This window comes from Nomascus leucogenys, chromosome 23, assembly GCF_006542625.1.
Source record: "Nomascus leucogenys isolate Asia chromosome 23, Asia_NLE_v1, whole genome shotgun sequence".
NCBI classification, from domain to species: Eukaryota; Metazoa; Chordata; class Mammalia; order Primates; family Hylobatidae; genus Nomascus; species Nomascus leucogenys.
In genome coordinates, this window is record NC_044403.1 from 33,960,932 (window position 1) to 33,982,577 (window position 21,646).

A 21,646-nucleotide genomic window follows, 5' to 3' on the forward strand; every position below is an offset into this window, starting at 1 on the left:
GAGAATCGCTTGAACCCGGGAGGTGGAGGTTGCAGTGAACCAAGATGGTCCATTGCACTCCAACCTGGGCAACAGAGTGAGACTCCATCTCAAAATAATAATAATAATAATAACAATGAATAAATTAAAAATAAAAATAAATCTAAAAACAGCTAAGACAGCTGACAGAGGAAGAAAGGAGAGACCTGCCCCAGGAAGTGCCACCAGGCCATGGCAGTGGGCAGGTATTTTCATGGAACTGGGTCATCTTCCCCAGGAGATGGTAGCTGATAACAAATACACTGTATAGAGGTCCCTTTTTACATATCAAAATGTTAAATAAAACAAAAAGAATAATGGCCTTTTGATACTGCAAAAGACTCTTCCCCTTCCCAGAACAGCCCAAACCACACACACAGAGAAAAGCTAGACAGTGTGCATAACAGTTTCAAACAATGCAGTGCTAACGCTGTCAGCGGTGACAGAGAACCACTGAACCAAGATCAGGCGAGGCCGAAATCCCGGGAGGCGAGAGCCAGCCGGGCCACGTCTGTCCTAGGGTTCGGATCACTGATTTGGCATCCCTGTGGGGCTGAAAAGAGAGTTCTCAAGAGGCTCTTGTAGCTCTCCTGAGTGGGCAATGTTTGTGCGAGAGGACAGGACAGTCCAGCACAGCAAGGGAAGGCCCTGGCCCCTCCTGGGCAGCCCCTCCCTGAGGGTGCAGGAAGACCAGCAGCGCCGGGCCCTTGGGGACTCTCTGAGCACTTATCAGTGTTTCTGGCCCCTTGGGTCGATGAGATTCTCTCAGAAACAACCTTCTGTCCCTCAAGCAGGGACCACGGTCTATCCCTCAAGCAGGGACCATGGTCTGTCCCTCAGGCACTAGGCACAGAGCCCGGCCATTAGGCCTCCACTTAGTGAGTAAAAGGGGCAGAAAAGAGCCTCCACCAGGAGGGTTGAACAATGCCGTGGTGGGGGGATACAGCCATACCCCACGCATGATGAGACAAGGCAGGTTACCCATCCTGACATAGGCAGGTGCGGGGGGTTTAGACATGTGGCCACCCCTGCATAACACCCGACCCACAGCTCCTGGCTGGACTGTCTCTTCCCAAACCAAGTAAGCCCCAACCGACCATGGCCCTGACAACACCAACCCCACCAAGGAGCATAAATACCTTGTCATGCTGCCGCAGGTACTCCTCGCAGGCACAGAGTGTCTCCACCGGCCGCACCTCCCCGAGGGAGCACAGGGCGCTGCAGACCTGCTCCTGCACCAGGGGGTCCTTATCGGTGATGGCGTCCAGCAGGGTGAAGGCCAGCTCTGCAGTGACAAAGCCTGGTTAGCGTGCTCAGGCCCAAGCGTCCTCTCCTATCACACCTCAGCTGCCACTCCTGCAGTGGACACACCTGTAGCCTCTGAGGATCACAGACACAGCAGGAGAGGGCACAGCTGCTTTCTCTCTTGTATAACTTCCCTCCACCCGAGATGCTGCGGGGTGCACTGCGGTGACAGGCTGTGGAGCTGTAGGGCTCACATTCCAGCTGCCCCTGAGGAGCTGCCTGGCCAGGACACACTATTTAGCCCATCAGGGTTGAGCGACCCAGAGGACACAGCCTGCCTCCCACACAGGCAGGCATGAGGCTGTTCTGGTCCTGATCACGTGGCCTGAGCTTCCTTGAGGACACTGGCTCACTCACCAGCCGGACTCTTCAGGAAGGCTCCCTGAGGGTCTATGCCCAGGCAGCCTGGGATTCCCCATGGCCCCATTGCCCACACATAGCCTTTGACGGGCAGGTGCTGGGCAGAGGGTCCAAGACCCCAGCAGTGAGAAATACATGAAGGAATAAAGATATAGCCTCATCCCACGGCTCTCAGTCCCCATGGACCAGAGCTGAATCAAGAAAATCATTCAATAAATGTAGTGCTCTACAGGCAAGGCCAGGTGGTTCCCTGTACATGGGAAAGGGCAGGCCAAGCATCCCAGGGACTTGTGCCAACCGGCCACTCCACCCCAACAACTGGCCACTCCACCCCAACAAGACCCTCCAGGCTGGTTTGTGGATGTCCCCTCCCTTTTGCTCCAGCAGCGCCACACCCAGGCTGCCAATGAGGACATCCCAGGAGGCACCTGCTGGGGCAGAGGAACACACAGGCATCAGTGCGTGACTGTCTCCCTCTGGGAAGATATTCCTTCCTGAGCAGGAAGCTGGACTTTTAACAGCCCTCCATTTCCAAAGTCCAGTAGTTAGACAAACAGGCTGATCCAAATCAATGAGATCTGACTGCACCTAAGGCCACGTTCAGCCAGTAAAGCAAACCCGGCCCGTGCTGAACTAGGTCTGCATCTGCTTTTCCGGCTGTGGCCGTTCACGTGTGGAAGCGCCGGGTCTCACGGGCTCTGGGAGCCTGCCCTCTGAGGGCAGTGAGACTACTCCCCCCTCCCTCGACCCCACCTCCTCACTGCTTTGCACTGCCCTGGCTGGGCGGCGCCCCAGCCCCACTTGTACTCACAGACTCTTCTCACCACCCACCTCCACCCATCAACACCCCAGTGCCATTCCGGGCCTCTCAGTCTCCCTCAGGCTCAAGACATGGCACCCAACAGTGGCACTTATAGAGCCCTGAGGTGTGGCTCATCCCTTGGACAGAGCTCTAGGGAGCAGGGACAAGTGGGCAGAGCTTCACCCATTCTGGCCCCGCACACAGCCTTAAGTGAGCCACAGCCTCAGCTGGGGAAGCGGTGGCAGCCAGAGCAGACCCCAGACCCGAACCGGGGCCTGCATGCTCAGGTGCAGAGGCTCAGCCACCCAGGGACCCTCCCGCTCAGAGCAGGCTGAACTGAGCCTCTGGGCAAATCCGTGCTCCCTACTACAATGGCAATGCTACTACAACCTCAATGCCATGTCCGTCCAAAATCCATATGTTGGAACTTAACCCCCAATGTGATGGCATTAAGAGTGGGGTCTTTGGGTTCCACCTTCATGGATGGGATCAGTGCCTTATAAAAATGCTTGATAGGGTCGGGCGCAGTGGCTCACGCCTGTAATCCTAGCACTTTGGGAGACCAAGGTGGGTGGATCACCTGAGGTCAGGAGTTCGAGATCAGTCTGGCCGACATGGTGAAACCATATCTCTACTAAAAATATAAAAATTAGCCAGGTGTGATGGCAGGTGCCTATAGTCCCCGCTACTCAGGAGGCTGAGGCAGGAGAATTGCTTGAACCTCAGAAGCAGAGATTGCATGAGCCAAGATCACGCCACTGCACTCCAGCCTGGGTTAACAGACCTCTGTTACCATCTCGAGGGGGGAAAAAAAATGCTTGATGGCCGGGCACAGTGGCTCCTGCTGGCAATCTCAGCACTTTGGGAGGCCGAGGCTGGTAGATCACTTGAGTCCAGGAGTTTGAGACCAGCCTGGCCAACATGGTGAAACCCCATCTCTACAAAAAAAAAAAAAAGAAAAAAAATACAAAAATTACGGCGTAGTGGCATGCACCTGTAGTCCCAGCTACTCAGGAGGCTGAGGTGGGAGGATCCCTTGAGGACAGGAGGCAGAGGTTGCAATGAGCTGAGAGAGCACCACCACACTCCAGCATAAGCGACAGAACAAGACCCAGTCTCAAAAACACACACAAAAAAGACTGAGGCCCTGCATAGAGGCTCACGCTGTAGTCCCAGTGCTTTGTGAAGCCGAGGCAGGAGGATCATTTGAAGGCAAGCGTTCAAGACCACCCTGAGCAACATAGCGAGACCTTATCTCTACAAAAACTAATTTTAAAAAATAGGCTGGGTGTGGGCTGGTTGCGGTGGCTCACGCCTGTAATCTCAGCACTTTAGGAGGCCGAGGTGGATGGATCACCTGAGATCAGGAGTTTGAGACCAGCTTGGCAAACCTGATGAAACTCCATCTCTACTAAAAATACAAAAATTAGTCGGACGTGGTGGCGGGCACCTGTAATCCCAGCTGCTTGAGAGGCTGAGGCAGGGAGAATCGCTTGAATCCGGGAGGCAGAGGTTGCAGTGAGCCGAGATCCACTGCACTCTAGCCTCGGTGACAGAGTGAGACTCCGTCTCAAAAAAAAAAAAAAAAAAAAAAATTAGCTGGGTGTGATGGCACATGCCTGTAATCTCAGCAACTTGGGAGGCTGAGGTGGGAGGATGGCTTGAGCCCAGGAGGTCACTGCACTGTAGCCTGGACAACAGAGTGAGACCCTGCCTCAAAAAACAAACCAACAAAGGCTTGAAGGAAACCCTAGTCCCTTCAGCCCCTCCAGTCATGAGATGAAACAGCAAGAGACTCCATCTACGAGTCAGAGAACAGCCCTCACAGACATCGAATGTGCTGGTGCCTTCATCTGGGACTTCCCAACAGCCAGTACTGTGAGAAATACATTTCTATTATTCATTAATTACCCAATCTAAGATATTTTGTTACAGCAGCCTGAACAGCCTTTGAAAACTGCTAATTTTTTTTTCTGATGAAAACCTGGAGAAAGCATGTTGATTCAACAGTCATTCCAGGCCGGGTGCAGTGGCTCACGCCTGTAATCCCAGCACTTTGGGAGGCTGAGGTGGGTGGATCACTTGAGCCCAGGAGTTCAAGACCAGCCTGGGCAACATGACAAAATCTCATCTGTACGAAAAATACTTCTGGGCATAGTGGCGTGCACCTGTAGTCCCAGCTACTCGGGAGGCTGAGGTAGGAGGATCACCTGAGCTCGGGAGTTTGAGGCTGCAGTGAGCCATGACTGCACCACTGCACTCCACCCTGGGTGATAGTGGGAGACCCTGTCTTTTTTTTTTTGAGACGGAGTCTCGCTCCATCGCCCAGACTGGAGTGCAGTGGCACTATCTCGGCTCACTGCAACCTCCGCCTCCCGAGTTCAAGCGATTCTCCTGTCTCAGCCTCCTGAGTAGCTGGGACTACAGGCAACTGCCACCACCCCTGGCTAATTTTTGTATTTTTAGTAGAGATGGGGTTTCACCATGTCGGTCAGGCTGGTCTCGAACTCCTGACCTCAGGTGATCCGCCTGCCTTGGCCTCCCAAAGTGCTAGGATTACAGGCGTGAGCCACCGTGCCCAGCCGACTCTGTCTTAAAAAAAAAAAAAAAAAAGTCAAACAAAACCTTCAAATCACATCCTGGATGCCATGTGCTTTTCTGGAATCCCAAACTCAAGGCTCATGTGGGAGAGGTCTACACCTGTCACATCACCCAACCTGCCCAGAACCCACTCAGGTTTCTGAGTGTAGGGTGGAAACTCCAGGCACCACTGGAGCTGGTAAGAGCCTTGGCCTGCCCTGACCACCCAGAGGCAAGAGAGGCCTCACACCCGGCCACCCCCAATCCCCATGCACTCACTCTTCACGGAGGACTCAGTCATGTCTGTGGTTTCAGCTGCCTTCACCCAGTGTGAACATGGACAACTTCTTCTCCCATCTGGAATAACCAAAATCATAAGATTTAATTCATAAGCCTCTACAATATCTGAGTTTACAGGCAATTACCATTTCCATGTAAAACACACAATTTAAATGAATTTGGTCTGGGGGAAATATCTCTGTCACATTTTCTTTGAGCTATTCAGGAAGGGCAAAAGTCATCATGATCCTCAACAGTTTCCAGCTCTCCTCCATCCCTGAGCACCCATCAGTCCCTACCAGCACCTCACTGGCCTGCACAGGCTTGTCCACAGCTGGCCCATAGTGGCACCTCGTCATCATCAGCCCCAGCAGGAGTGGATGCACCTCCACCTAGAGCATCCTCCTCCACACTGTGAGGAACTGAGCACAGGCACCACAGCTTTCACACATCGCATGCCATGCGCCACTGCATGCAACAATGGTCCCAAAGAATTGAGTCCAGGAAGCATCCAAGTTCCCTCTGCCTCTTCACCACGGGCACACACTCAAGTCTTGTGTCACGCTTTCTGAGGACCTGCGTCATCAGAGGGGCCGCAAGCCCACCATGAGCATGGCAGCCAGCATCCTAACACTCACATTCTCTGTTCTCTGAGGCTCCCACCAGCCCCTTAATTCCCTTGATCACCTCCCATCCACATTCCTTCCTAACATACTCCAGAGAAAAATGAAGGAGAGACGCTATAACCCATCCCTGACCAGCCAGGACGCCTCCCTGCGCTGTACACACATGGGTTGGAGGCGAAGTAAGAAATCACAGAAATCTTGGCTGAGAGTGATGGCTCATGCCTGCAATCCAGCACTTTGGGAGGCCAAGGTGGGTGGATTGTTTGAGGTCAGGAGTTGGAGACCAGCCTGGCCAATATGATGAAACTCTGTCTCTACTAAAAACACAAAAATTAGCCAGGCGTGGTGGCAGGCACCTTTAGTCCCAGCTACTCAGGGGGCTGAGGCATGAGAATTGCTTGAACCTGGGAAGCAGAGGTTGCAGTGAGCCAAGGACACACCACTGCACTGCAGCCTGAGCGACACAGTGAGACCCTGTCTCAGAAAAAAAAAAAAACGAAAAAAGAAAAAAGACGTCATGGGCCAGGTGCGGTGGCTCATGCCTGTAATTCCAGCACTTTGGGAGGCTGAGGCAGGTGGACCACTTGAGGCCAGGAGTTCGAGACCAGCCTGGCCAACATGGTGAAACACCATCTCTACTAAAAATACAAAAAAATTAGCCAGTGTGGTGGCTCACGCCTGTAATCCCAGTTACTCAGGAGGCTGAGGTGGGAGAATTGCTTGAACCTGGGAGGTGGAGGTTACAGTGAACCGAGATTGCACCACTGCACTGTACTCCAGCCTGGGCAACAGAGCAAGCCCTATCTCAGAAAAAAGAAAAGAAAAGAAAAACAGGGCCGGGCACAGTGGCTCATATCTGTAATCCCAGCACTTTGGGAGGCTGAGGCGGGTGGATCATCTGAGGTCAGGATTTCAAGACCAGCCTGGCTAACATGGTGAAATCCAGTCTGTATTAAAAAAATACAAAAATTAGCTGGGAGTGGTGGTGCGTGCCTGTAATCCCAGCTACTCGGGAGGCTGAGGCAGAAGAATCGCTTGAACCTGGGCGGCAGAGGTTGCAGTGAGCTGAGATCGTGCCACTATACTCCAGCCCGGGTGACAGAGTGAGACATTGTCTAAAAAAAAAAAAAAGAAAAACAAACAAAAAACATATTCCATAAAGATCCCAAGCTGTGGAAGAGTTAAGAGCTGAGGAGGGCAGTGGCTCTCAGGCAGGGCAGAAAACCCGTGAAAGCGCCCACAGCACACACTTCCCAGAGACAAGGGCACCCCTGACGTGGAGCATCAGAAGCCAGAGTTCCCAGGCCTGGGCTGAGCTGGGAGGAGGAGGAGCTGGGCTGAGCGGCAGAGTTCCCAGGCCTGGGCTGAGCTGGGAGGCGGAGGAGCTGGGCTGAGCGGCAGAGTTCCCAGGCCTGGGCTGAGCTGGGAGGAGGAGGAGCTGGGCTGAGCGGCCGGGCTCTGGGACCAGAGGCTGTGCCCTGCGGGTAGCCAGCACTGCCCAGCTCCATCGTCCAGAAGAAACGGGCGGAACCAACGCCAGTCCACGACTGTGCAGCACCCCTTCCAGTGCAGCAGCCACGCGCGCCCAACTCAAACAGAAGCTAACAAAACAAATGGGCACACGGACTTGGACTTGTCTGCTCCCGGCCCAGGCGAGAATCACAGGACAACTAAAAAACTGGACGAAACACAAGAAACCATTGTTTCTCAGGACGATGGACATCAGAAAACGAAGGGCAGTGAGGCCTGAGAGGTAGGAAATGAGGCAGAGCCCTAAGAGCCCAGCTCACTGCCCGGAGAGAGGACCCAGTCCTAGGGCCCAGCAAAACACCTAAGCTGAAGAGACAGAACGGGGAGTGCCGGCCGATGCCAAGGCGGCTGGAGTCTGCAGTCTCTCATACCAGAGAGAACTTTAGAGACCTGCAGCGGGTTCCCTGGGCACTCAGCAATTTACTGGTCAGCAGAATAATAGCCCCAAAGCTGCCCACACCCTAATCCCCAGAACCTATGTGTATGAACCCTTACACGGCAAAGGGCATTCAGTAGATGAGATTAAGGGTACAGGCCCTGAGACAGGGAGATTATCCTGGATTACCTGGGTGAGACCAAACTAATCACATGAGTCCTTAAAAGCAGAGAACCTTTCCCAGGTGGGTCAAAGAGAAGCGACGGAAGAGGGGGAAGGAGAAATTTGAAGCGTGAGAAGGACTCACCCCACAACTGCTGGCTTGGAGGACGCAGGAGGGAGGCTCTGAGACGAGGAATGCAGGTGGCCTGGAGAAGCTGCGAATGGCCCTCAGCTGGCGGCTGACAAGAAAACAGGAGCTTCCGTCCTACAGATGCAAAGAACCAAATTCTGCCAGGAACCTGAGACAGCAGAAGCAATCCTTCCCGGGGCACCAGGAAGGGAAGCAACCCCCGGCGCCTGGGTTCTGGCTGGTAGGACCCTTGGTAGACTTCTGACTCCAAGAACTTTATGGTAATAAATTTGTGTTGCTTAAGGCACTAAGTTGTGGTAATGTATTGCATCAGCATCAGAAAACTAATACAAATGCCTTGTGTGAGAACAAACTATCCAAGGCTGCAGAAAGAGCCACACAAAGGGATTAGGAGAAGCAACATCCAGGGCTTCCACAGGGCCAGGAATGGTGCCTCCTCCCAGCAGCTGGAGTGGAAAGCGTCATGACTCATGGGCACCAGGCAGAGCTCAGGATTCCACCTCAGTAATCAACCAAATCAGTCCTAGACTAAACGTCATTCTGGTCTCACCTAAGAAAGCTAAAAGAAAGGTCTGACAAGATCAAACTGTTCCCTAGTAACTCAGCCAGCTCCTAGAACAAAGCTCATGAATACTAACAGAAACACAAAAATATCCAGCACCACCAAGGCAAAAGCAACGCCTGGCATCCAATCAAAAATTACCAGGCGTGGGCTGGGCACGGTGGCTCATGCCTGTAATCCCAGCACTTTGGGAGGCCAAGGCAGGCGGATCATGAGCTCAGGAGATCAAGACCATCCTGGCTAACATGGTGAAACCCCATCTCTACTAAAAAATACAAAAAATTAGATGGGCGTGGTGGCAGGCCCCTGTAGTCCCAGCTACTCAGGAGGCTGAGGCAGGAGAATGGCGTGAACCCAGGAGGCGGAGCTTGCAGTGAGCCAAGATCCTGCCACTGCACTCCAGCCTGGACGACAGAGCGAGACTCCGTCTCAAAAAAAAAAAAAAAATTACCGAGTGTGCAAAGAAGCAAGAAAATCCAACCCATTGTGAGGATGAACCAACCAATACAAAATGACCCAGAAATAACACAAAGGAAAGAGTTCAGAGACACAGACATTAGTTATTAAAACTATTTCATATATTTGAGAAACTACAGGAAAGATTAAATATGTTAACACTAGGAGGTTAAAAGCAAAAGGATGGGCAAAGGAAAACATGGCTGGCATTAGTTACAAGAAAGCTGGAGTCACATCAGACAAACTAGATTTCAGAAATATTAAGTATCCTCAACATTTTACCTGGTAACAGAGCTTCAAAATACACAAAGCCAAAACTAATAAAAATGCAAGGAAAAATAGACCAATCTAAATTGCAGTATAGATTTCAACATCCCTCTCTCTCCTTTCTTTTTGATATGGAGTTTTGCTTTTGTCGCCCAGGCTGAAGTACAATGGCAAGATCTCGGCTCACTACAACCTCTGCCTTCCAGGTTTAAGTGATTCTCCTGCCTCAGCCTCCCCAGGAGCTGGGAGTACAGGCACGGGCCACCATGCCTCGCTAATTTTTGTATTTTTAGTAGAGATGGGGTTTCACCACGTTGGCCAGGCTGGTCTCGAACTCCTGACCTCAGCCTCCCAAAGTGCTGGGATTACAGGCATGAGCCACCGTGTCCGGCCCTCGGTCTCTGTTAGAACAAGTGAACAGAAAATTCGGCCAGGCAGAGTGGCTCACACCTGTAATCTTGGCAGTTTGGGAGGCTGAGAGGCAGGTTGATTGCTTGAGCTCAGGAGTTCAAAACCAGCCTGGGTAACACAGCGAAGCCCTGTCTCTACAAAAAATACAAAAATTAGCTGGGTGTGGTGGCGCGCGCCTGTAGTCCCAGCTAGTCGGGAGCAGGAGGATCACTTGAACCCAGGAGGTCAATGCTGCAGTGAGCAGAGATCACACCACTGCACTCCAGCCTCAGCGACAGGAGTAGACCCTGTCACTAAAAATTAAAAAAAAAAAAGTGTAAAAGAATTCAATGCATACAATGTTCTCTGACCACAGTGGAATTAAATATATCAATAAGAGAAAGATATCTGAGAAATACCCAGGAGTTTCAAAACTATTTAGTATGCTTTGAAATAATGCAGGGGTCTAAAAAGGAATCAAAAGTGAAATTACAAAGCACGCTGAAGTGAATGAAAATGAAAAGACGTATCAAAATCTGTGGAAACTTATAGCACTAAATGTCTTTTTAGAAAAGAAGAATGATAAAGTATACAGAGAATGTGCAGGAAAAAAATAATGAGTTCAACTTCTACCTTAAGAAACTAGAGGCCAGGTGATGAGGTGGCTCATGCCTGTAATCCTAGCACTTTGGGAGGCCAAGGTGGGTGGATCACTTGAGGTCAGTTCGAGACCAGCCTGATCAACACAGTGAAACCCCATCTCTACTAAAAATAGAAAAATTGGCCAAGCATGGTGGCTCACACCTGTAATCCCAGCACTTTGGGAGGCCGAAGCACGTGGATCACCCGAGTTCAGGAGTTCAAGACCAGCCTGGCCAGTATGGTGAAACCCCATCTCTGCTAAAAATACAAAAATTAGCTGGGCGTGGTGGTATGCACCTGTAGTCCCAGCTACTTGGGAGGCTGAGACAGGAGAATTGCTTGAACCCAGGGGGGCAGAGTTTGCAGTGAGCCAAGATAGCACCACTGCACTCCAACCTGGGCGACAGAGCGAGACTCCGTCTCAAAAAAAAAAAAAAAGGAAATAAATGGCCAGGCGCAGTGGCTCATGTCTGTAATCCCAGCACTTTGGGAGGCCAAGGCAGGTGGATCACTCGAGCTCAGGAGTTCAAGACCACCTGGGCAACATGGCAAAACCCCATCTCTACCAAAAGTACAAAAATCAGCTGGGCATGATGGCATGCACCTGTAGTCCCAGCTACTCAGGAGGCTGAGGTGGAAGGACCACTTGAGCCTGGGAAACAGAGGTAGAAGTGAGCCAAGACTGCACCACTGCACTCCAGCCTGGGTGACAGAGCGACTCCTTCTCAAAAAAAAAAAAAAAAAAAAAAAAAAAGAAAGAAAGAAAAAGAAAAGAAATAGGCAAATCCCTTAAAAGACACAAGCTACAAGCTATCAAACCTCACTCACAAAGAGATAACCTAAATAGTCCCATATCTAAAAAGAAATTGAACTCATAGTAAAAAACCTTCCCATAAAACCTAGATGGTTTCCCCAGGGAATTCTACCAAACATGGAAGGAAGAAATAATACCAACTATACACAAATTCTTCCTGAAAAAATTAAAAAGAAAAGACTACTTCCCAACTAATTTTTCTGAGCATTACTCTCATAACAAAACCAAAGACCTTGTAAGAAAGCTATACAGACTCACACCTGTAATCCCAGCACTTTGGGAGGCCAAGGCGGTGGATAACTTGAGGTCAGGAGTTTGAGACCAGCCTGGCCAACATGGTGAAGTCCCGTCTATACTAAAAATACAAAAATTAGCTGTGGCATGGTGCTCACGCCAGCACTTTGGGAGGCCGAGGCAGGCGGATCATAAGGTCAGGAGTTCGAGACCAGCCTGACCAACATGGTGAAATCCCTTCTCTACTAAAAATACAAAAAAAAATTAGCTGGATGTGTGGTGCACGCCTGTAATCCCGGCTACTCAGGAGGCTGAGGCAGTAGAATCCCTTCAATGCGGGAGGCAGAGGTTGCAGTGAGCCGAGATCACGCCACTGCACTCCAGCCCAGGCAACACAGTGAGACTCTGTCTAAAAATAATAATAATAATACAAAAATTAGCCAGGCATGGTGGTGTGCGCCTGTAATCCCAGCTACTCGGGAGGCTGAGCAAGAGAATTGCTTGAACCCAGGAGGCAGAGTTTCAATAAGCCGAGATAGCACCATTGCACTCAAGCCTGGGGACAGAATGAGACTCTCTCAAGAAAAAAAAAAAAAAAGAAAGAAAACAAAGCAATATTCCTTATGGACAGAGATGTGCAATTCTTTTTTTTTTTTTTTTTTTTTTTGAGACAGAGTCTTGCTCTGTCACCCAGGCTGGAGTGCAATGGCGCAATCTCGGCTCACTGCAACCTCTGCCTCCCACGTTCAAGCAATTCTTCTGCCTCAGCCTCCTGAGTAGATAGGACTACAGGCACACACCATCACGCCTGGCTAATTTTTGTATTTTTTTAGGAGAGATGGTGTTTCACCATGTTGGCCAGGCTGGTCTCAAACCCCTGAGCTCAAGCAATCCGCCGGCCTCAGCCTCCCAAAGTGCTGGGATTACAGGCGTGAGCCACCGTGCCCAGCCGGTTTTAATATTTTAAATTCACTGATATAATTCACATCACGATCATCTCGATAAATGCAGAAAAAGCATTTGTCACAATCCAACATTCACTTATGATAAAAATTCTCAAGAAGAGAAGGGAACTACCTTAACTAGGAAGAGAAGGAAACCTGCTCAACTTGTTCTTTTTTTCTGAGACGGAGTCTCACTCTTGTTGCCCAGGGTGGAGTGCAACGGCGCAGTCTCGGCTCACCACAACCTCCGCTCCCGGGTTCAAGCGATTCTCCTGCCTCAGCCTCCAGGGTAGCTGGGATTACAGATATGTGCCACCATGCCCGGCTAATTTTGTATTTTTAGTAGAGGCGGAGTTTCTCCACGTTGGTCAGGCTGGTTGCAAACTCCCAACCTCAGGTGATCCAGCCGCCTCGTCCTCCCAGCGTGTTGGGATTATAGGCGTGAGCCACCGTGCCCGGCCTCAACTTGTTACTTAAGAAAAACTGGCCGGGTGCAGTGGCTCAGCCTGTAATCCCAGCACTCCAGGAGGCTGAGGCAGATGGATCACTTGAGGTCACGAGTTTGAGACCAGTGTGGCCAACATGTTGAAACCCCGTCTCTACTAAAAATACAAAAAATTAACCTGAGTGGTGGTGGTCGCCTGTAGTCCCAGCTACTCAGAGGCTGAGGCAGGAGAATCACTTGAACCCAGGAAGCAGGGGTTGCAGTGAGCTGAGATCGTGCATTCTGCCTGGGTGACAGAGCAAGACTCCATCTCAAAAAAAAAAAAAAAAAAAAAAAAAAAAGAAAAACACCTAAGAAAAACCTGTAATTACATCATACAGTGGCCCTTGAACAACACAAGTTTCAACTGCATGGGTCACTTATACACAGTTTTGTGTCAATAAATATATTGGAAAACTTTTGGAGATTTGTGACACGTTGAAAAAAACTTATGGACAAACGTAGTCTAGAGATATCAAAAAAAAATTTAAGAAAATGTGAAATATGTCATGCATGCATAAATATATGTATACACTAGTCTATTTTATCATTACTACCATGAAATATACACAAATCTGTTGTAAGAAGTTAAAATTATCAAAATATATATGCACACTTACAGACCCTACATGCTGCCATCTGCAGTCAAAAAAATCTAAACAAACATAAAACGCCAGTATTGAGAGCCAGTGTGTGGCTCACATCTGTAATCCCAGCACTTTGGGAGCCGAAGCAGGCAGATTAACTGAGGTCAGGAGTTCGAACCAGTCCTGACCAACATAGAGAAACCCCGTCTCTACTAAAAATACAAAATAGCTGGCGTGGAGCTCATTCCTGTAATCCCAGCACTTTAGGAGGCCGAGGCGGTGGATCATGAGGTCACGAGTTCAAGACCAGGCCTGCCAGCATGGTGAAACACCATCTTTGCTAAAAAATACAAAAATTATCCAGGCATTGTGGTGGTGCCTCAAATCTCAGCTACTCGGAGGCTGAGGCAGGAGAATTGCTTGAACCCAGGAGGCAGAGGTTCAGTGAGTGAATTGCACCACTGCCACTCCAGCCTGGCCACAGAGCAAGACTCTATCTTAAAAAAAAAAAAAAAAAAAAAAAAAAAAGTAGCTGAGCTGGTAGCGCATGCCTGCAATCCCACTACTTGAGGCTAGCAGAGAATCGCTTGAACCCAGAGCGAGGTTGCAGTAAGCTAGATCACTTGCACCAGCCTGGCACAAGAGTAAACCTGTCTCAAAAAAAAAAAAAAAAAAAAGATGCAGTATTGAATCACAGCTACACAGAATTAAGTGTAGCACATACTGTACTACTGTGATAATTCCAAAGCCACCTCTCATTGCTACTGCAGTGAGCTCAGGCATTGAGTGTCTCTGCTTAACACACCATGGGACGCCATCACCCCACATGAGCAGTTTGCAGTAGAACCAGTCACCCGTGGTTCTCCCACATTTTTCATCATGTTTAGTCAGTGCCTTGAATGACACCATGGGACCCATACAAAGTGCCAGTAGTGGTGCTGGAGGTGCTCCCCAGAAGCAGAAGAAAGCCATGACTTTATAAGAATAAGTTGAGCTGCCTAGTTTGTACCATAGACTGAGGTCTACAGCTGCGGATCACTTGAGGTCAGGAGTTTGAGACCAGCCTGACCAACATGGTAAAACCTCGTCTCTACTAAAAAAAATTTTTAAAAATTAGCCGGGCGTGGTGGCACATGCCTGTAATCCCAGCTACTGGAAGGCTGAGGCAGGAGAATGGCTTGAACCCAGGAGGTGGAGATTAGTGAGCCAAGATCTTGCCACTGCACTCCAGCCTGGGCGACAGAGCCAGGCTACATCTCAAAAAAAAAAAATAAAAATAAAAATAGGGTGGGCGCTTTGGCTCACACCTGTAATCCCAGCACTTTGGGAGGCTGAGGCGGGCGGATCACGAGGTGAGGAGATCGAGACCATCCTGGATAACACGGTGAAACCCCATCTCTACTAAAAATACAAAATATTAGCCAGGTGTGGTGGTGGGCGCCTGTAGTCCCAGCTACTCGGGAAGCTGAGGGAGGAGAACCACTTGAACCCAGGAGGCAGAGGTTGCAGTGAGCCAAGATCGTGCCACTGCACTCCAGCCTGGGTGACGGGGCAAGACTCTGTCTCAAAAAATAAAAAATAAAATAAAAACAGAACTGCCATATCATCCAATGATCCTGAGTATGCATCCAGAGGAAATGAAATTAGGATCTCAAAAAAGACATCTGCACCTGCCATGGTTACTGCAGCACCATTCACAAAAGCCAAGATATGGAATCAGCCTAAGTGTGCACCAATGGATGAATGAATAAGGAAAATGTGGTATATATTTAAAGAAAGAGCAAAATAAAAATAAAACAAAGAAAATGTGGTATATATCACAATGGAGTATTATTCAGTCTTAAAAAAGGAGGCTGGGAGCAGTGGCTCACACCTGTAATCCCAGCACTTTGGGAGGCCGAAGCAGGTGGATCACCAGAGGTCAGGAGCTCGAGACCAGACTGGCCAACATGGTGAAACCCCATCTCTACTAAAAATACAAAAATTAGCTGGGCGTGGTGGTGGGCGCCTATAATCCCAACTGCTCGGGAGGCTGAGGCGAGTGAATTGCTTGAACCCAGGAGGCGGAGGTTGCAGTGAGCCGAGATCGAGCCATTACACTTCAGCCTGGGCAACAAGAGCGAAACTCCGTCTCAAAAAAAAAAAAAAAAAAGAAGGAAATCCTGTCATTTGCGAGAAATGGGATGAACTGAAGGATGTTACGTAAAGTAAAATAAGCCACGAACAGAAAGACAACCACATGATCTCACACGTGGAATCCCAACTTCTATGAAAAGTTGAACTCCTAGAAGCAGAGTAGAACGGTGGTTACCAAGGGCTGGCGGAGGCGGAGGACTGGGGAGATGTTGGTCACAGGGTCAATGCTTCAGTTAGATAGGAAGAATAAATTGAAGAGATCTATTACACAACACAGATGACTAGAGTTAACAGCAACAAGATATATACTTGAAAAACCGCTGAGAGTAGATTTTAAGTGTTCGCAGCACGAGCAGAAAGTATATGAGGTCATGGCCGGGCGCGGTGGCTCATGCCTGTAATCCCAGAACTTTGGGAGGCCAAAGCGGGCAGATCACAAAGTCAGGAGATAGAGACCATCCTGGCCAACACAGTAAAACCCCATCTCTACTAAAAAATACAAAAAATTAGCTGGGCGTGGTGGCAGGGGCCTGTAGTCCCAGCTACTCGGGAGGCTGAAGCAGGAGAATGGCGTGAACCCGGGAGGCGGAGCTTCCAGTGAGCCGAGATCGCGCCACTGCACTCCAGCCTGGGCGATAGAGCGAGACTCTGTCTCAAAAAAAAAAAAAAAAATAATAATAATAATTTTTCACACGCCTGTAGTCCCAGCTACTTGGGAGGCTGAGGCAGAAGAATGGCTTGAACCCAGGAGACGAAGGTTGCAATGAGCCGAAATCATGCCACTGCACTCCAGCCTGGCAACAGAGCGAGATTCTGCCTCAAAAAAAAAAAAAAAAAAAAAAAAAAAAAAATTTTTTTTTAAATAAAAAGACAAGGCAGTGATGATAAACCAATCATAATATATGTGAGAAGATGACTTGCCTAATATTAACATAGTAGTCCCCTCTTATCCTGTTTTACTTTCCTTGGTTTCAGCCACCCACAATCAGACACAGCCCAAAAATATTAAGTAGAAAAATTCCAGAAATGAACTCTTGTTTTAAATTGCACGCTGTCCTGAGTATTGTCATAAATTGTTCTATTTTATTATTCATTGCTGTCAATCTCTTACTGTGCTTCATTTATAGTTAAACTTTATCATAGGTATATAGGTATGAGACATATCCCTGTGGATAGGGAAGGACTATTGCATGCAAAGGACTTGTGCACATCCCCAAGATAAACAGGAAAGAGAGCAAAGGACGTGCAAGAATTCTCAGAAGAGAGAGATCGCCGGAAGACATATGGGGACTGTGCTGACTGCCCCTAGAATGAACAGAGGCACTCAGCCGCCCTTCCAGAGCCGACAGCAGTGCGGCACAGTGCTGCGGAAATGTTCCCTTGTCCCAGTCGCAGGGCGTGTGACGTGGGTGTGAACTGCTTCTTCAGTGCCCCGCTGCCCAAACCTCTAGGGGAGCACAGAGACGGACAGGCTGTATCTAGGGGTGAATGTTTACAGCTGAAGCCCCAGTGGGCATGTGTTCCAGGGTGCTCTTTTAGTTTGCTGTCTATAGGCAGCTTGTGTTAACCAGCTCAATTAGACCCTCTACTTGTCACGAGGACAGAGGGCTTTCTGTATCCCGGGTTCTTGCCCCTTGGTGTACCAGAAGAATCGGATCACACCTGGGCTTGGAGTATCAGTGTAAAGTTTTATGGAGTGGAAGTAGCTCTCAGCCAATGCAGGAGCCAGAAGGGAGATGGTCTTCCCCTGGAGTGGGGCTGCTTGGCACCCCCAGCTCTCCTACGACTGCCCTGGCCAAACTCCGCCTTGTCCAGCCAGTGGATGGCCTGCCAGCGTGCTGGCATCTGTTGGTGTGCTCTTCTACTGGCGTGTTCCCCTCGAGGTCCAGCTGCTTGTGCCTTCTTTCGCCAATCTGCTCCTCTCCATGTCCAGCTGCCTGTGCCCCTGCCTTGCCAGCGTCTTGGAGATTTTTTTTTTTTTTTTTTTTTGAGACAGAATCTTGCTCTGTCACCCAGGCTGGAATGCAGTGGCGCGATCTCGGCTCACTGCAACCTCCGCCTCCCAGGTTCAAGCAATTCTCCTGCCTCAGCCTCCTGAGTAAGTGGGATTATAGGCGCCCACCACCACGCTCGACTAATTTTTGTATTTTTAGAGGAGACGGAGTTTCACCATGTTGGCCAGGCTGGTCTCGAACTCCTGACCTCAAGTGATCCGCCTGCCCAGGCCTCCCAAGGTGCTGGGATTACAGGCATGGGCCATCACGCCTGGCCTGGGTCTCAGGTTTTTATAGGCACAGGAGGGGGGTATGGCAGGCCAGGGTGGTCTTGGGAAATGCAACATCTGGGCAGGAAGGCAGGAGTGCCTGTCCTTACCTAGGTCCGTGGGGGTGGAGCCCTAGCCAGGGACCATGCCCTACTCTACCCAGCACTTCCCTTCCCCCATTCCATAAGGGACCATGCTCTACTCTACCCAGCACTCCCCTTCCCCCATTCCATAAGGGACCACACTCTTCTCTTCCCAGCACTCCTGTATCAGTGGCTGGATAAGGGCTCAGTGGCAGAGCCAGTAAGCCACAAGCAGGCATGGAAAATCCCTGTGCCCTGTCCCACCACCTATAAATGGTGATGATCAGTGATGACCAGCACCTCTATTTGTAGGCCACATGGCAAAAAGTGTCACAAGTCACAGTTGACCACCAAGAGCATGTGACGTGCTGAGGACAGGGGCTGGTGCCAGCAGCAGAGCCTGAAGAACAGCCGCAACAAGCTTCAGTGGCTAAACATCCACTTTTCCACATCTATCTACAGATGCCCTCATACTAGTACACAGACATGTATGTAACGGGGATGTCAAAAAAAAAACACAAATGCTAATCAGGGCTCTGGTTAAATTAACAAAAAGCAAACGAATGGGAGAAGGTGGCAGGCAGGGTTGATAGGGTCTTCTCTCCCTACATAGCACACATTTCTGTGTGAATGAAAGAGCTGCTTCATTTTCATTTAATTCAACCACATACAGTAAACACCCGCCAGTCACCATCCCAGGCCCAGAGTTCCTGTCTTGAAAGCCCTCCGGCCACAAAAAGTATGGCTGCCACACCTGTGCACACAACAGAGGTGCTGCACTGGGTCCGAAAGTGTTAGGTGGGGGTGTGCGAGGCTGTGCAGGCCACAGGAACCATAGCCCAGAAGCAGTGGTGAGCCAGCCTGCAGGGCTGGGTGTGTGCAGGGAGACTGGGAGGTCACAGAATGCCCCACCCATGCGTCAGGTCCAAGGAACCTTCTCTCCTACCACAGCAGCCACAGAATCAACTTCCAAAGTCACCAATAAGGCTGACGACCCTGGGAAATGCAATCCCACAGCCCACCGCTCACAGTCCATCGAGAACGTGGTTCTTCAATACAGGCCACACCAAGCTGTGTCACAGGTGCGCGTGCAAACCCCCAAAACCAGGTGGCCCCTCCAGCTCAGTGAAAAGCACATTTCTCATGATGGGCAGCAGTCCGTGCCCTCTGCGCACTGGCTAGGAGCTTGCAAGAGCCACGGGGGCCTTTCCGGGTGCTCCTACCCCAAAGAAACCAAGCTGTGTGGACTGGCACAGACAGAGGATGTCTCTACCCCAAACAACCCAGCTCTGTGAAAGGGGGCTACGAGACAGAGGGCAACAACCAGGCTTCTCTCCTGGGCCTCTGTGGACCCTGGGAAAGAAAACTAAGCACGGGCACCTGTTTCCTGACACAGAAGACAGCCACGAACTCAGGCAAGCACATGCCCCATAGCCTCCACCTCTGACCCCTGGTGTCCCTCAGCAGTCAGCAATCAACCGCAGCCAGTGGGTAACGAGGAGGTGCAGGTCTCCACAAGCCACAGCGGCCTGCACACCAGTTTCAAGTTAACAAAGACAGCTCAATCTCAGGTCATTCCACTCTGACATCAAAGAGAGACCAGAGACACCTGTTCACGGGGACCTTGGGAGCCTGAGACTGAGCAGCGAAGATCCTGCTGACAGCAGCACCCTAGGGTGCCCAGACTGTCCATGCAGCCCCGTCACAAACACGTACCACCGATGAAACATGCCGCAAACAACGATTCCCACATGCATCTCCAGCCCTCGCCTCCCCGGGACCCGGGGTCTTCGGGACATCTCCATCCATGGTCATCGCACTGAGACCCAACAGCTCTAAACTCAACTCACCACCCTCACCTGACTTATCACCGGCCCTACCCTGCCTGCCTGCCTCTTACTGCGTCGTGTGCGTTCACCACCACCCCCTTCCAAAGTGGTCCCTGCCAACGGGGCTGTCCCCGACCCAACTCTGCTCCCATCCCTAGGTTTGGCCACACCCCCGTAACCCTTTCTGCTTACCTCACTGCACTTGAGTTTATGGGTCTGTCTCTTCCCCACCTGAGCAGGCAAAGGAGCCCCTCCCCAGAGTGTGTAGGACCGAGCCACCAGCGCCCGCAGAGTGGTTTCCTCTGACCCTAACACTGCAGCTGCACTGACGCTGCCCAAAAATCCGACCCCAAATCGGCCGGCCAACTCCTGCCCGGCAGCCCCTAAGTCTCACCTTGGCTGAGTGAAGGCTGGCTCCCCGCGGCCCTGCCAGCGCTATGCCCTGCACGCTATGACCAGTCATCCTCGTGACTAGGGACAAATCACCTTCCTGCTCCCGATCGTCAGAGAATACGGAAGGCATACGGAGGCCCGGGGCACGCCGGCTTTGCAGGCTCCGGGCGTATGCTTGGCTTCCCGGAGAGAGGACCCCCGATGGCCCCGCCTGGGGGAGAAGGGCCGGGGACCACCGCGCTCCCGGGGAGGGCCGAGCACTGGGGACCACGGGGCTCCCAGGAAGGGCGGGCACCGGGGACCACCGCGCTCCCGCGGAGGGCGGGCACCGGGGACCACCGCGCTCCCCGAGGAGGGGCGGTCGCGCGGCCGAGACCACTTAGCGGCGCGGAGGAGCACAGCCGCACAGCTACGGCCTCTCTTACGGGCTGTGGCGCGGCGCACACCTGAGCCAAGGTCCCCGCGACACCCAGGACCCTCCCAGCGCTCGCCCTGTGACCTTGGGGAGGCGCCTCCTGACTCGGCTTCCCCCGCGGCCCCGCCAAGGGAGTGGCCCCAGGCTCTCCAGCTCAGACTTCCCCGAGGGACTCTTCCCCAGCGCCGCCGAAGGCTCATCCCCGCCCGCCGTTTACCTGAAGAGCCGCCGCCACCTTGGCCCGGGCGCCGCCTTCCCGCCCAGCAGGGACCCGGAGTGGGCGGAGCCGCGCTCGCCGAGCCCGCCCCCGCTGCCTTCTGGCCAACCGCAGCCTGGAGCGCGGCAGCAGGTCCCCGCCCCCAAGCGATCTCTACACTTATTGGTCGGGGGCACGTCTCTCACGCTCGCTCCACCCCGCCCACCCTTATTTGCAAAGCAGGAGTGCGCAGACTCCGCCTCACCTCGGCCCCGCCCCCTGCCGCTCCTTGGCCACCGCCTCTGTCTCTTGAGCGTCAGCGCGGCCGCCACTGCGCAGGCGCGGCCTTCAGGCTCGCGACAACTACGCCAGCCCCGGGGCGCAGCAGTCCCCGTGCCCCCGTCGGATGCACACGGCCCTGGCGACCTCCGCTCCCAGACGCCGGGGACGCGGGCTCGGCGCGGCGTTGCGACAGCTCGCAAGCACACGCCCGCCCTGGACGCGCGCGGCCCCGCCCGCCCTGTCTGCCCCGGAAGCGCCCGCTGGAGGCCGCGGCACCGGGAGGGGGGCAGGACTGGCGGGGCCCGGCGCTCGTTGGGAGAGAGGCGGCCAGCGGGGTCCCGGGAGCTCGGGACGCGATAAGAGCGATGTGAGGAAGGAAAGCGCCCGTCGCGCGTCCAGACTGGGCGTCGGCACAGGTGGAGATGGCAGGAGCAGCGCGGGCAGGACGTCCACTCCCGGCCGGAGGGACTAGGCCCCCGC

General features: G+C 51.9%; 1 protein-coding gene across 16 annotated transcripts in view; it reads right to left on the minus strand.

Moving 5' to 3' along the window:
* The window catches only part of MROH1 (maestro heat like repeat family member 1), a 111,781-nt gene extending 90,811 nt beyond the window's left edge, over nucleotides 1–20,970 (minus strand). For 8 of the 16 annotated variants that reach the window (XM_030804766.1, XM_030804767.1, XM_030804764.1 and 5 more), the window contains exons 1-4: nucleotides 20,906–20,960; nucleotides 8,184–8,303; nucleotides 5,345–5,422; nucleotides 1,158–1,303 (exon numbers count right to left, since the gene is read on the minus strand). In XM_030804766.1, coding sequence (XP_030660626.1) covers nucleotides 1,158–1,303; nucleotides 5,345–5,366 — 168 coding nt within the window. In that variant the 5' untranslated portion in view covers nucleotides 5,367–5,422; nucleotides 8,184–8,303; nucleotides 20,906–20,960. The other 8 variants (XM_030804760.1, XM_030804771.1, XM_030804759.1 and 5 more) reach the window with 7 other exon arrangements.
* Nucleotides 20,971–21,646: the final 676 nt, after the last annotated feature.